The 12973-nt window shown below is 44.9% G+C and overlaps 1 protein-coding gene across 1 annotated transcript in view; it reads left to right on the top strand.

Annotated features, from left to right (window-relative positions):
* ECE2 (endothelin converting enzyme 2) overlaps positions 1 to 12973 on the top strand; it is a gene marked incomplete at both ends in the record, with an annotated part of 82768 nt that overhangs the window by 45458 nt on the left and 24337 nt on the right. Inside the window, 2 exons of the mRNA XM_081956301.1 lie at positions 1515 to 1629; positions 3227 to 3337. Of these exons, the coding sequence (XP_081812427.1) occupies positions 1515 to 1629; positions 3227 to 3337 (226 nt within the window). The remainder of the gene's footprint in view (positions 1 to 1514; positions 1630 to 3226; positions 3338 to 12973) is intronic.

The following is a 12973-nucleotide window of genomic DNA, read 5'->3' as shown; positions in this document are numbered from 1 at the left end:
CTACTTTAAGATGGGTGGACTTTTTACTAACGATGTAGAAAAGATGTGGAGACTCTGGAAAGAGTGCAGAGAAGAGCAACAAAGAGGATTAGGGGACTGGAGACTAAAACATATGAAGAACGGTTGCAGAAACTGGGTATGTCTAGTTGAATGAAAAGAAGGACTAGGGGAGACATGAGAGCAGAGTTCCAATATCTCAGGGGTTGCCACAAAGAAGAGGGAGTCAAGCTATTCCCCAAGGCATCTGAGGGTAGAACAAGAAGCAATGGAGGGAAACTAATCAAGGAGAGAAGCAACCTAGAACTGAGGAGAAATTTCGTGACAGTTAGAACAATTAATCAGTGGAACAACTTGCCAACAGAAGTTGTGAATGCCCCAACACTGGGAGTTTTGAAGAAGACGTTGGATAACCATTTGTCTGAAGTGGTGTAGAGTTTCCTGCCTAGGCAGGGGTTTGGACTAGAAGACCTCCAAGGTCCCTTCTAACGCTGTTATTCTATTTTATTCTAACTCATGGCTAACTCAACACCAACGCCCCCCGCTGTGGTGAGGAGGCCGACTAGGCCACGCCCACCATGGACACACCCGTTGCTAAAATGTTTGAAGCCCACTCGTGGTGTGAATGGATGAGGAACCTTCTTGGAACTGCTGGAAGGATTATTTTTTTCTCCTTGAAAATGTTTCACTTCTCATCCAGAAGGACGCTTCTTCAGTCCTAATTGAATCCGTGATGGTTTCCTACCAGTTCGGCCCGGTTCGGCTAAACCAGTAGTAGCCTGGCGGCCTGGGTCGCAGGAACCGGCAACGACCCAGGCCTGCCACGCCCCCTGAACCAGCTCTCCTGATGGTGCTGTAGATGCCGCCAGCTTGTTTTTTGCTTCTGGGCATGCACAGAGTAATTTTAGTTGTACTGCGCAGGCACGCATCAAGCCGCCCGCTTGCTGCGTCCCTGAGCAAATTGGCAATAATCTCTGCCGGAACCCACGGCTGAATCGAAGGCTGGGGTTTCAAAGTCCCGTTGCCTTTTGAAAAAGAACCTTCGGGACTTCCCACCACTGGGTCCTCAGTTTTGAAGTCAGCATCAAGCAAAGAGTTTTCTTCTCTTCCGGCGGTTTTTAGCTTCTGGACAACCAAGCAATGCTTTCAATGAGTCGGCCAAACTTTATTTTAAGAAGGGAACCTTGAGATGCCACCAGTTGTCTGTGTGGAATGGAACAGGAGGGGGGTTTGGAGCAGACAGATGCCAAGTACCCTGATCAAATATAGGCCTCGAGATTAGCCTGTCCTTACACAACTTTACACCCTCTAAATCAGGGGTGTCCAAACTTGGGAACTTTAAGACTTGTGGACTTCAACTCCCAGAATTCCCCAGCCAGCCATGCTGGCTGGGGAATTCTGGGAGTTGAAGTCCACAAGTCTTAAAGTTCCCAAGCTTGGACACCACTGCTCTAAATAAACCAGCTTTCGGAGGCCCGAGCGATCGTTTTATCTGTTCGTTTATCTTTCTTCTTTAGCGTTTTGAACAATTACTTGATTTGGAATCTGGTTCAGAAGACAGCTTCCAGCCTCGATCAGCGGTTTGAGACGGCCCAGGAGAAGCTGTTGGAGACTTTGTACGGTACCAAGAAGGTAAACAGATGCTTTAGAGCAGCGATTCCCGACATCGGCAGCTTTAAGACTTGTGGACTTCAACTCCCAGAATTCCACAGCCAGACATTCTGGCTGAGGAATTCTGGGAGTGGAAGTCCACCCATCTTAAAGCTGCCAAGGTTGGGAAACACTGCTTTAGAGCTGCGGTGGCGCAGTGGTTAAAGTGCTGTACTGCTATTTCTGCTCCCTGCCGGCTGCCTGCAATTTGGCAGTTCAAATCTCACCAGGCTCAAGGGTGACTCAGCTTTCCGTCCTTCTGAGGTCGGTAAAATGAGGGCCCAGATTGTTGGGGCAATAGGCTGACACTACAAACCACTTAGAGATGGCTGTAAAGCCCTGTGTATACCAGTCTTAAGTGCTATTGCTATTGCTATTTAGGACAGGGATCTTCAAACTTGGTAACTCTTAAGACATGTAGACTTCAACGCCCAGAATTCCCCAGCCAGCATGGAATTCTGGGAGTTGAAGTCCACAAGTCTTAAAGTTGCCAAGTTTGGAGATCCCTACTTTAGGGGAATGAAACAGACAATTGGGAGTGCCTTCTTCTGGGCAGCACCAGAAACAGCTTCCAGTCTGCAAACCAGTGGAGATCTTGGTACCCGAAGTCCACATTAGCTCGGTGATCTAAAAACGAACCACTTCTGACCTGTGCTGGGGTCTTCTGCATTCTGTGAGGAATCTTCCGTGGGTGAAGATCCACCACTGTGCAGTTTCTTCCAAGAACATGGATCCTTAACTCACTTGTCCTCTAAACCAGCAGTCACCAGAAAATTTTGATGGCCCGCAGAAAAATTATTTGCATTTTTTAATTTGCACTAAATCAGGTGTCCTCATACTATGGCCCCTGGGCTGGATATGTGCAGTGAACATTTGTGTTGCTGCAGAGAGTCTCCCCCTTCGGGGTCTTTTTGTATGGGTCGGAGGGGGGCAGAAATTCCGATTTGGGGTCTGCTTCAGCCTCCTGGTGTGGGGCTTTGGGCGAAGGCAGGAGGGAAATGCTTCTGGTGGTGAAGAGCCGGAGGGCCTCATTCCAGTGGGACTGCATCATGGCCTGGAACTGGCTGACCATCTCAGCCTGCTGAGCCTCCAGGCGCTGGTACCTGGCCTTGCACTCCCGCAGGTCTTCCCTCGGCTTGGAAAGCCTATGCTCGTAGTCCTCAGTGAGGTGCTTCTGCTGAGCCTCCTTCTCGGTCAGATCCAATTTGAACTGAGCTGTTTTTCCAACTCTTTCTCATGGTGGCTGCTTAGCTCCAACAATTCCTTCCTGTAGAGGCCCGAAGGAGCCCGGGTGAGCAGGCAAGGAGTGGCTTGGAGGGGAGGGGTGAGTAGAGGCTGGCGAGGTGCCCCTCGACATGAGTGACATCGAGTTGGCCATGCCCACCCAGTCACACGACCACCTTGCCACGCCCACCCAGCCAGTCATTAGGCAGATCATTGTTAGTGGTCCACGGGATTTTAAATTATGAATTTAGTGGTCCCTGAGATCCGAAAAGTTGGTGACCCTTGTTCTAAAACTCCGTGGTTCCACTTTCCTTTGGGCCTCACTCTCCTTCTTTCTGTCTCGTTTTTTCTGGAGTCCTGCACACCTCGCTGGCAAACGTGCATTTCCAACACGGACGACACCTTGGGTTTTGCCCTCGGGGCCCTTTTTGTTAAAGCCACGTTCGACCGACACAGCAAGGCGATTGTGAGTATCTTCAGCCAGATTGGTGAGATCCCTGGGTTACTTCTCATCTACAGGTAGCCCCACCACAAATTGCACAGGTTGAAAGCTGCCTCTCTGCTTACGTATTTGGAAAGCATCAAGGAAGAGGGAGATGGAGCTGACATCAGAGAAGGGAAAGGGTTAAACACCCCCACCTTCAATACTTTGAAGCTCTCCAGTAGCTGATTTACTTACTAAGTGGGACTGGGAATTGTTGTTAGTTGCAAAGTCGTGTCCGACCCATTGCGACCCCATGGACAACGTTCCTCCAGGCCTTCCTGTCCTCTACCATCCTCTGGAGTCCATTCAAGCTCATGCCTACTGCTTCGGTGATCCATCCAGCCACCTCATTCTCTGTCCTCCCCTTCTTCTCTTGCCCTCAATCTTTCCCAGCATTTGGCTCTTCTCCAGTAACTCCTTCCTTCTCATTAGATGGCCAAAGTACTTGAGTTTCCTCTTCCTCTGTAGCCTTCTAAAGAGCAGTCAGGGTTGATCTCCTCTAGGACTGATCGGTTGGATGGCCTTGCAGTCCAAGGGACTCGCAGGAGTCTTCTCCAGCACCAGAGTTCAAAGGCCTCCATTCTTTGACGCTCAGCCTTTCTTAGGGTCCAACTTCCACAACCACACATTTTTTTATTTTTATTTATTTGTTTTGTCAAGCATATATAAGATAACAGGAAAAGTATAAACATGTTTTTGAATCCATGAAAAGGCTACAAATAAAAAGGGACCTTAGGACAGGGACAGTAGACACATTGGTGCACTTATGCATGCCTCTATTGCATTGCAACTGGGAAAACCATAGCCTTGACTATGCGTGCTTTAGTTGGCAGGGTGATGTCTCTGCTTTTTAGTATGTTGTCTAGACAGGGATGTGCGGTCAGGGGAGGCAGGGGAGGCAGAGCCTCACCTCTCTTCATGAAATAATAGTATATAATATTATATACTATATATTATAATATTATATACATCCGGCCGGCCGCGCCCGGGAGCTGCTGGGGCAGAAATGTTGTCGGCGCTCCCGGATGACGAAGGCACGAAAGCGACTGGGTTCCAGTCGCTTTCGTGGCTTCGTCATCCGGGAGCGCCGACAACATTTCTGCCTCCGCAGCTCCCGGGCGCAGCCGGACGGAGATAGCCAGAATGGCGCCGAGGCAGTCCGGCGGGCGAGCGACCGAGGATCAGGCTGCCTCGCTCGCTCTTTCGTCCGCCTGGACTGCCTCGGCGTCCCTGTGGCTACATCCGTCCGGCCACGCCCGGGAGCTTCGGAGGCAGAAATGTTGTCGGCGCTCCCGGATGACGAAGCCACGAAAGCGACTGGGGAACGACGAGAACCTTCCTGCCTCTGCTGGATTTCGCACGTTCCTCACGACTGCAATATGCAGTCGCGAGGAGCGCGCAAAGTCCAGCAGAGGCAGGAAGGTTCTCGTCGTTCCCCAGTCGCTTTCAAGGACTGCGGAGCGCAAGCCAGCAGAGCACGCCCAGGAAGGCGGGGAATGGGATCACGTGTGCTAGAGGCTGAGGCAGCCTGAGCCTCCAGCACACGTGGTCCCATTCCCTGCCTTCCTGATGACGTCACCAGCCTCACCAGCCATAAACCTCACCGCACATCACTGTGTCTAGATTTGCCATCGCTTTCCTCCCCAGGAGCAAGCGTCTTTTAATTTCTTGGCTGGAAATACATACAAGCAATACCATGGGATTAATTTCACTTCTACAGATAGACCTCGACGTAAGCGAGCCTAACATTTCTGTTGCTTTAGTGAGACAGTGGCTACGTGCGTTTTGCCCCATTTTACGACCTTTCTTGCCACAGTTGTTTGTTAAGTGAATCACTACAGTTGTTAAGTCAGTAACCCGGTTGTTAAATGAATCCAGCTTCCCCATTGAACTTTGCTGGTAAGGCGGTCGCAAAATGGGACCGCATGTCCTAAGGACACCGCAACCGTCATAAATATGAGTCAGTTGCCCAGCGGCTGAATTTGGATCACGTGACGTAGCTGATGTAACTGATGTAAAAGGAATATCTTATCCCCTACGCTTTCGATATAGTCGTTGACTCACAACCACAATTAGGACAAGAATGTCTGTGGCTAAGCAAGATGGTTGTTAAGTGAGGTGCATCTAATTTTACGACCCTTTTGCCACAAGTGGAGGTGACAAACTCCCATTGTCAAGAACCAGTAGGTAAAACCAAACATTCATTCAGCGAATGACTGAAGTTGTTAAGTGAGTCATGCAGTCGTTAAGTGAACCATTTACCCAACGACCATGCTTGTCAGAAGCTGGCTGGTATGGTTGGCAAATGACAATCACGTGGCCATAGGAATGCTGCAATGATCATAAGTGTGAAAAAGGGTCATGTCAATTTTTGCAATGCCGCTGTAAGTTCGAACGGTCACTAAATGAATTGTTGTAAGTTGGGGACTACCCGTATTTTGTGTATTTCTGGGGTAGAGAATTTGGTCTACCAACTGTTTGACTGACTCAAGAAGACGGTGAAATATAGGTTGTGGTTGACTTTAAACCATCATTTGAAGTTGCAGCAAGGGACCACTAAAAAAAGTGACTTGCAATCAGTCCTCACATTTATGACCGTTGCAGCATCCCAGAGTCACTTGATCGTTCATTTGCAAACTATCCTAGCCTATCCTTCTGACAAGCCTGGTCATTGGGTAAATGGTTCGCTTAACGACTGCATGACTCACCTAACAACTTCAGTCATTCGCTGAATGAATGTTTGGTTTTACCTGCTGGTTCTTGACAATGGGAGTTTGTCACCTCTACTTGTGGCAAAAGGGTCGTAAAATTAGATGCACCTCACTTAACAACCGTCTTGCTTAGCAACAGACATTCTTGTCCTAATTGTGGCTGTGAGTCAATGACTATTTCGATGCGTAGGGGATAAGATACTCCTTTTACATCAGTAAGTAGCAGCTAGATTCACCCAGAGTAGGATAAAATAGGGTTGGATACAGATAGTCCTTGACTTACAACAGTTCATTTAATGAACCGTTCAAAGTTACAACATCACCGAAAAAAGGGACTTATGACCATATTTCGCCCTTAACGACCGTGGCAGCCTCCCCATAGTCACGTGACTGAAATTCAGATGCTCGGCAACCGACTCATATTTATGACGGTTGCAGTGTCCCGGGGTCACGTGATCCCCTTTTGCGACCTTCTGACAATCAAACTCAACGAGGAAGCTAGATTCGCTTAACAACCATGTGACTAACTGAACATTGGCAGGGATTCACTAAACAGCTGTGGCAAGGAAGGTCGTAAAATGGGGCAAAACTCACTCAACAAATGTTTCACTTAGCAACATAGGGTTTGGGCTCAATTGTGGTCGTTAAGTTGAGGACTCCCTGTAGTTCAAATCACTATCATAGCTGGCAACCCATAGCTGATCTCAAAAGATAAATAGGGTTAGACCTGAGTAGTGTTTAGTTGGGATTAGTACTTAAGGAGTCTTAAAGCTAGCCTGAAAAATGATTAAAACAATATATATATATATATATATGTATGTATGTATGTATGTATGTATGTATGTATGTATGTATGTATGTATGTATTTGTGTTACAACCCCTGGTATGCCCAAATATATATATTTGTGTTGTATTTGTGCTGATAAATAAATAAAGGGAGACTAGTATAGATCTATTTCAAGCTATTTAGCTCTCATCAGCTAGCCATACCATTATATATAAAAAAGTGGCTGTGTGTATGTGTGTTCCAGCATAACTCTGGAACGCGTCAAGCAATTTCAATCAAACTTGGTACACAGAGGACTTACTCTCTGGGAACAAATACTGTTGGGGTAAGACACCCCTAACACTCCTAACATTTCTAGGGATGTGTGTTCTGTTAAGATTCAGCCTGTTGTGCCTTAAAATGGCTTCTACTGTACAGAACAGTAGAGTTGCCATGGTAAAGGCTTCACAGTACTGCACAAGGGGGCTCCCTCTGGTAAGGGGGAACACCCAACATTAGAAATTACGTTTGGTCCGGATGTTTTCTCCCTGTAAATAAATACCTGGCAACGCCTGGTTATCGGCTAGTACAGAATAAGGAAAGGCATTAGGCAATCTTTTGTTTATTGCTGCAATATAAGTCAATATTGCCAAGTAATTACAGGAATTGAACCCAGATGGGGTGTTTAATGTTATTGGCAACAAATCCTTAACATGTGATATGAAGGAGGCCATCCCAGCAAGCTCTAACGCGATTCATTTGTTTGGGCCCAGCATGTTTATATTTTATGTTTCATTGGTTTTATTGAAATTACTTCTATTATTGTGGACTGCCGGAGTCATTGAGAGTAAAGTGGCATAGAAGTTTAATTTAATTTTTATTATTATTATTATTATTAGTAGTAGTAGTAGTAGTAGTAGTAGTAGTAGTAGTAGTAGTTTGTTAACCTGTGTTTTTAAAATCTTTTATTTTACTATGTTAAATGAACTTTCTCCCCCCTCTCTCCTACTTACTTACCTGCTTGTCTGTCTGTCTATCAATCTCTGCTTACCTACCTATCAATCTACCCACTCTATCTACCTACCTAACTGTATCTCTCTCTCTCCCTCTCTCTCTCTCTCTCTCTCTCTCCCTCTCCATCCACCCACCCACCCACCCACTATCTATTTACCTATCCATCTATCCATCCATCCATCCATCCATCCATCCATCCATCCACCCATCTATCTATTTACATATCTGTCTGTCTGTCTCTCCGTCCATCCATCCATCCATCCATCCATCCATCCATCCATCCATCCATCCATCCATCCATCCATCCATTTATTTACATACTTCCCTGCCTATCTCTCTCTCTCTTCATCCATCCATTGACCTATTTACATACTTGTTTATCTATTTGTCCGTCCGTTCGTCCATCCATCCATCCATCCATCCATCCATCCACCCATCTATCTATTTACATATCTGTCTGTCTGGTCTCTCCGTCCATCCATCCATCCATCCATCCATTTATTTACATACTTCCCTGCCTATCTCTCTCTCTCTTCATCCATCCATTGACCTATTTACATACTTGTTTATCTATTTGTCCGTCCGTTCGTCCATCCATCCATCCATCCATCCACCCATCGATCTATTTACATATCTGTCTGTCTGGTCTCTCCGTCCATCCATCCATCCATCCATCCATTTATTTACATACTTCCCTGCCTATCTTTCTCTCTCTTCATCCATCCATTGACCTACTTACATATTTGTTTATCTATTTGTCCGTCCGTCCATCCATCCATCCGTCCATCCATCCATCCATCCATCCATCCATCCATCCATCCATCCATCTATCTATCTATCTATCTTTCTATCTATCTACTGTATCTCTCTATGACAAGTGTGATACTGTAAGCTTTTGCTCCCAAATTTTGGTCAGATGATCATTTGATGCCTCAAAGATCGTAAGTGTGAAAAAACAGTCAGACGTCACTTTTTCAGTGCCATTGTAACTTCGGTCACTAAATGAAAGGTTGTAAGTTGAGGACCACTTGTCTTACTCTTTCACATCCAGATTTCTTGAGGGCTTTTTGGTTTTTGCTTTTCTGCAAAGGAACAATAACCAATGAATGAAAAATATAGTTGGACAATGGAATACACTGCATGTCAGGGGAAAAACACCCTGTTAGAGATCAATGGACCGTGGCTGATTCCCTTCCGCATATCTTTTGAGATATTGAGAAAAATAAGTCTTTAAAATATTCTAATTAATAAACAAACTTTAATAATAAAATAATAAAAGTAAATGAAACAGAAAATAACTAATTGGTTACATTTTGATAATGAAAGCTACGTTTGCCAAAGTTGGCTGCCGAACAAAGAAGAGAGGAATTTGGAATGTTTAACGCGTGCGCAATAAATCACTTTCAGATAACATTTTGTTTTATGACCTGCGCAATAAAGCTTTCTTAGTTTAACTCTTGAGTGTCAATTCAGGCAGTTCAGGCCTAGCAAACTTTTTAACATCGTGACACCCCTTCTTTTGCTAGTCTGGGCTGACGTCATCAAATCATCAATTAAGGCACATCTTCTTTCGCAGATACTCGTGTTGATTTGCGGCGAGTGGTTTGTTAAGCATGTCTGCAATCTGATCATGTGTAGAAACATATTGCAATTTAACAAAACCTTGCTTAACTAATTGCTTTGTGTTTTGATAACGAATGTCAATGTGTCTGGACCTAGAACCTGTAAAATGTGACTCAGAAATATAAACAACAGATACATTATCTTCCATCACGGTGATTGGTCGAATCGGACGTGTCCAGATATCTGTGATCAAAGCATCAAACCACGTTAGAGAATTACAAGCATCTGAAACACAAGCATATTCAGCTTCAGTAGATGAACATGAAACAAAACTCTGTTTTCTCACTTGCCAGTAAACAGGACAACCATTTAGGAACATCATGTAACCAGAAGTGCTTTTGCGTGACTTCTTGTCGCTCGCCCAGTCGGAATCAACAAAACAAATCAGCTTTGGTTGATCAGTGTGTGTTGGTTCTAGCAATAACTTCATGTGCTTAGTGTGTTTCAGGTATTTCAACAACTTCTTAATGCATGACCAATGAAATTGTGTTGCCTTACCTACGTGTCGTGATAAAAGATTAACACTAAGTGCGATGTCAGGTCTGGTCCAACTACTAATGTATAATAGTGAACCAATGACTGAACGATAGAGTGTTTGATCCTCGAACTCAGGACTTGGTTCATGTGTTAAGTTGTGAAAATCTGTTTGCATGGGTGTCTTTGTTGTGCTAGCATCTTTCATGTTGCAATGATGTAGAATGTGGTCAATTTTCTCCTCTTGTGAAAAACTAAACCCCTTCTGTGTCTTTTCAATTTGAACACCTAAATAAGTGCTAATGTGTCCTAAAGATTTTAGTGTGAAGTATCTCTGCAAACTTTTAGCAAAAATCTCAGTCATTTTCTTATTTGGACCAATATAAACAATATCATCAACATAAACAAGAATTATCTCATATGCATTGTTAGATCTTTTTGTGAACACGCATTCATCAGTTTCGGACTTAATAAAGCCCATTGAATTTAGTTTGTCAGTAAGACATAAATACCACATTAAACCTGACTGTTTCAGACCATAAAGACTTTTGTTCAGGAACCAGGTATCCCCTTCTTGCTTTCGGAATCCTGGAGGGCTTCTCACGTAGATCTCTTCATCTAGGTCTGCATGTAGATAAGCTGTGTCCACATCAAATTGGAAAACTTCTAAACCAAGAATAGTTGCAGTGATTAAAGCAATTTTTACACTTTCAGTTCTGACTGTTGGTGAGTAAGTGTTTGTGTAGTCCTCAGGATAACGTTGAGCGAAACCCTGAGCTACAAGTCTGGCTTTGTATAAAGACTCACCATTCGGTTTCTTCTTGATTCTGTAGACCCATCGGGTGCCAATGACTTTCTTGTTTGCTGGAGGTTTTGCAGGTGTGAATACATTAAGTTTCTTCAAACTGTCCATTTCATCCTGCATTGCATCATACCATTTGTCTTGTTCTGAATCAGGAAGCTGTTTGATTTGTGTGAATGTCTCTGGAGGAAGAGTAACGTTGCAAATCAAAGGTAATGGTGATTTTGTCAGTTGCCATGAATAACGTTGTGGAGGGATTCCTTTTGTGGCCCTCTTGGAGCGTCTAGGAACAACAGACCAGTCTTCATCATCATCATCATCCTCCTCGTCCTCACGTTCGTCGCTAGCATCAGCATCCGCGGCTTGCGAAGACGGAACATCAGGTTGTGAAGAGCTGGTAGAAGGAACATCTGCCTGCAAATTGTCATCAGGCTGCGTGGCATCTGGAACACCATCTCTAGGAAAATAAACTTCAGGATCATTGGAATGAATCCTGGACCAGTCAATGTCTTCCTCAAAATTAGCAGATTGTGAAATGACAATCACATGTTTAGTATCAATGAATTTGTACCATTTTGAATTATCATCAATACCCATAAATCTTAGTCTCTTTGGTCCTTGAGTTATAGGAGTGTTCACCATAGCATATGAACCAAAAATGTGGAGGTTCTTGAGATCAGGCTTGTAGCCATACAGCATGTAGAAAGGAGTTTGATTGATTACACTGCTCCAAGTACGGTTGACAATGTAATTTGCATACTTGATTGCTTCACCCCAGTATGCGTTACTGAGATTGGCATCTTCTAGAAGACAACGCATCATGGTTTGTAGAACCCCTTGTCTTCTTTCTACGACTCCGTTATGAGCCGGTGTATATGGAGCAGATGTCTGATGAAGAATTCCATTCTTACGCATCCAGTCCTGGAAACGCTGAGACATGAATTCTGCACCACGGTCACTCTGGATTCTGGCGATGCGAACTTGGTATTGTGTAGAAACAAACGCTGCAAAGTCTTTAAAGATCTGAAAGGTCTCAGATTTCTCTCTCATAGGATATACAAATCCATATCTAGAATGATTATCTACAATTGTTAAAAAATACTTTCTGCCACCAAGTGTTGGTAGGAAAGGACCCACTATGTCAGTGTGTATCAAATCAAAAATGCGTGTTGACCGGCGTGTAGCGTGTTTTGGAATTGGAGCCGCCTTGGATTTAGCCTTTTTGCAAACCGCACAATCCAAAAACACCTTACACCCCTTTAGATCCAAACCTTTTGCGAACTCCGGCATCTTTCTAAGAACACGGAAACTGGCATGCCCCAATCTTCTGTGCCACTTGTGAATACACCTGGAATGCAAAGGTTTACCAGTTAGTGAATTCTCAACATTAACAGTTTCATGAGGACCCTCAGGCTTGCTTTGAGCAATCTGTTTCTGTTTTCTTTGTTTGTTGGCTTTAGGAGCCTTTGGCACAGTAACGCTTTCTCTCTCTGGGACAACTCTCTCTGGGTCTGCGTTGTGCCTTTTTGGAGTTTGCATACTTGCCTGTGCTTGCCCTTTAGGCTTTGGCTTTAAGTAATAAACACCACCAATCAGCATGGTTTCAGCAACAATATCACCATCTTTAACTAAGTAACTTGCTTTTTCGAGGTGGTGAACCTGGAACTTTAACTCTCTAGACAAGTGACTTTGACTAAGCAAATTACTGGTTGCTGAAGGTATGTAATAAACATCAGGGATGTGTGTATCGAGCTCTTCAATGTAAACAGTTCCTTTTCCCATAACCTTGCAAGTGTGGTTGGTGAAGGAATACAGTTCTCGATACTCGGGCTCTGGTTCGCCCATCTCTGTGAAAAGTTCCCTTCTGTGGGTAACGTGCACAGCTGCTCCACTATCTAAAGTCCACAAAAGACGTCTGTCGAACTTTGGATCAGGTTGTGGAACGTTGGTTATGGCCAGTGTCGCAAGCGGAGCTTGTGGATCACGCCTTGGACCACGACGACCTTGTCTTCCGCCTCTACCTCTGCCTCTGGAATCTGTTCCTCTGGGCTGGTACGTGGCGGGAGCTGGAACTCGTTGGGGACAATCCCGGGTGTCATGTCCCACACGGTTGCAGGTGTAGCACTTTGGTATCCTTGGAGCGTAGCCTCTTCCTCGGAAGGGACGTCTGGCTGGAGCCTTTGGTGCTGGAGGCCGTTGCAGATGTGGGGTAGCTAACCTGATAGCT

The sequence above is a fragment of the Natrix helvetica genome, assembly GCF_964273705.1.
Source record: "Natrix helvetica genome assembly, chromosome: 5".
Lineage (NCBI taxonomy): Eukaryota > Metazoa > Chordata > Lepidosauria > Squamata > Natricidae > Natrix > Natrix helvetica.
The sequence above is the reverse complement of the archived record's forward strand: the minus strand, read 5'-3'. Positions and strand labels throughout refer to the sequence as shown.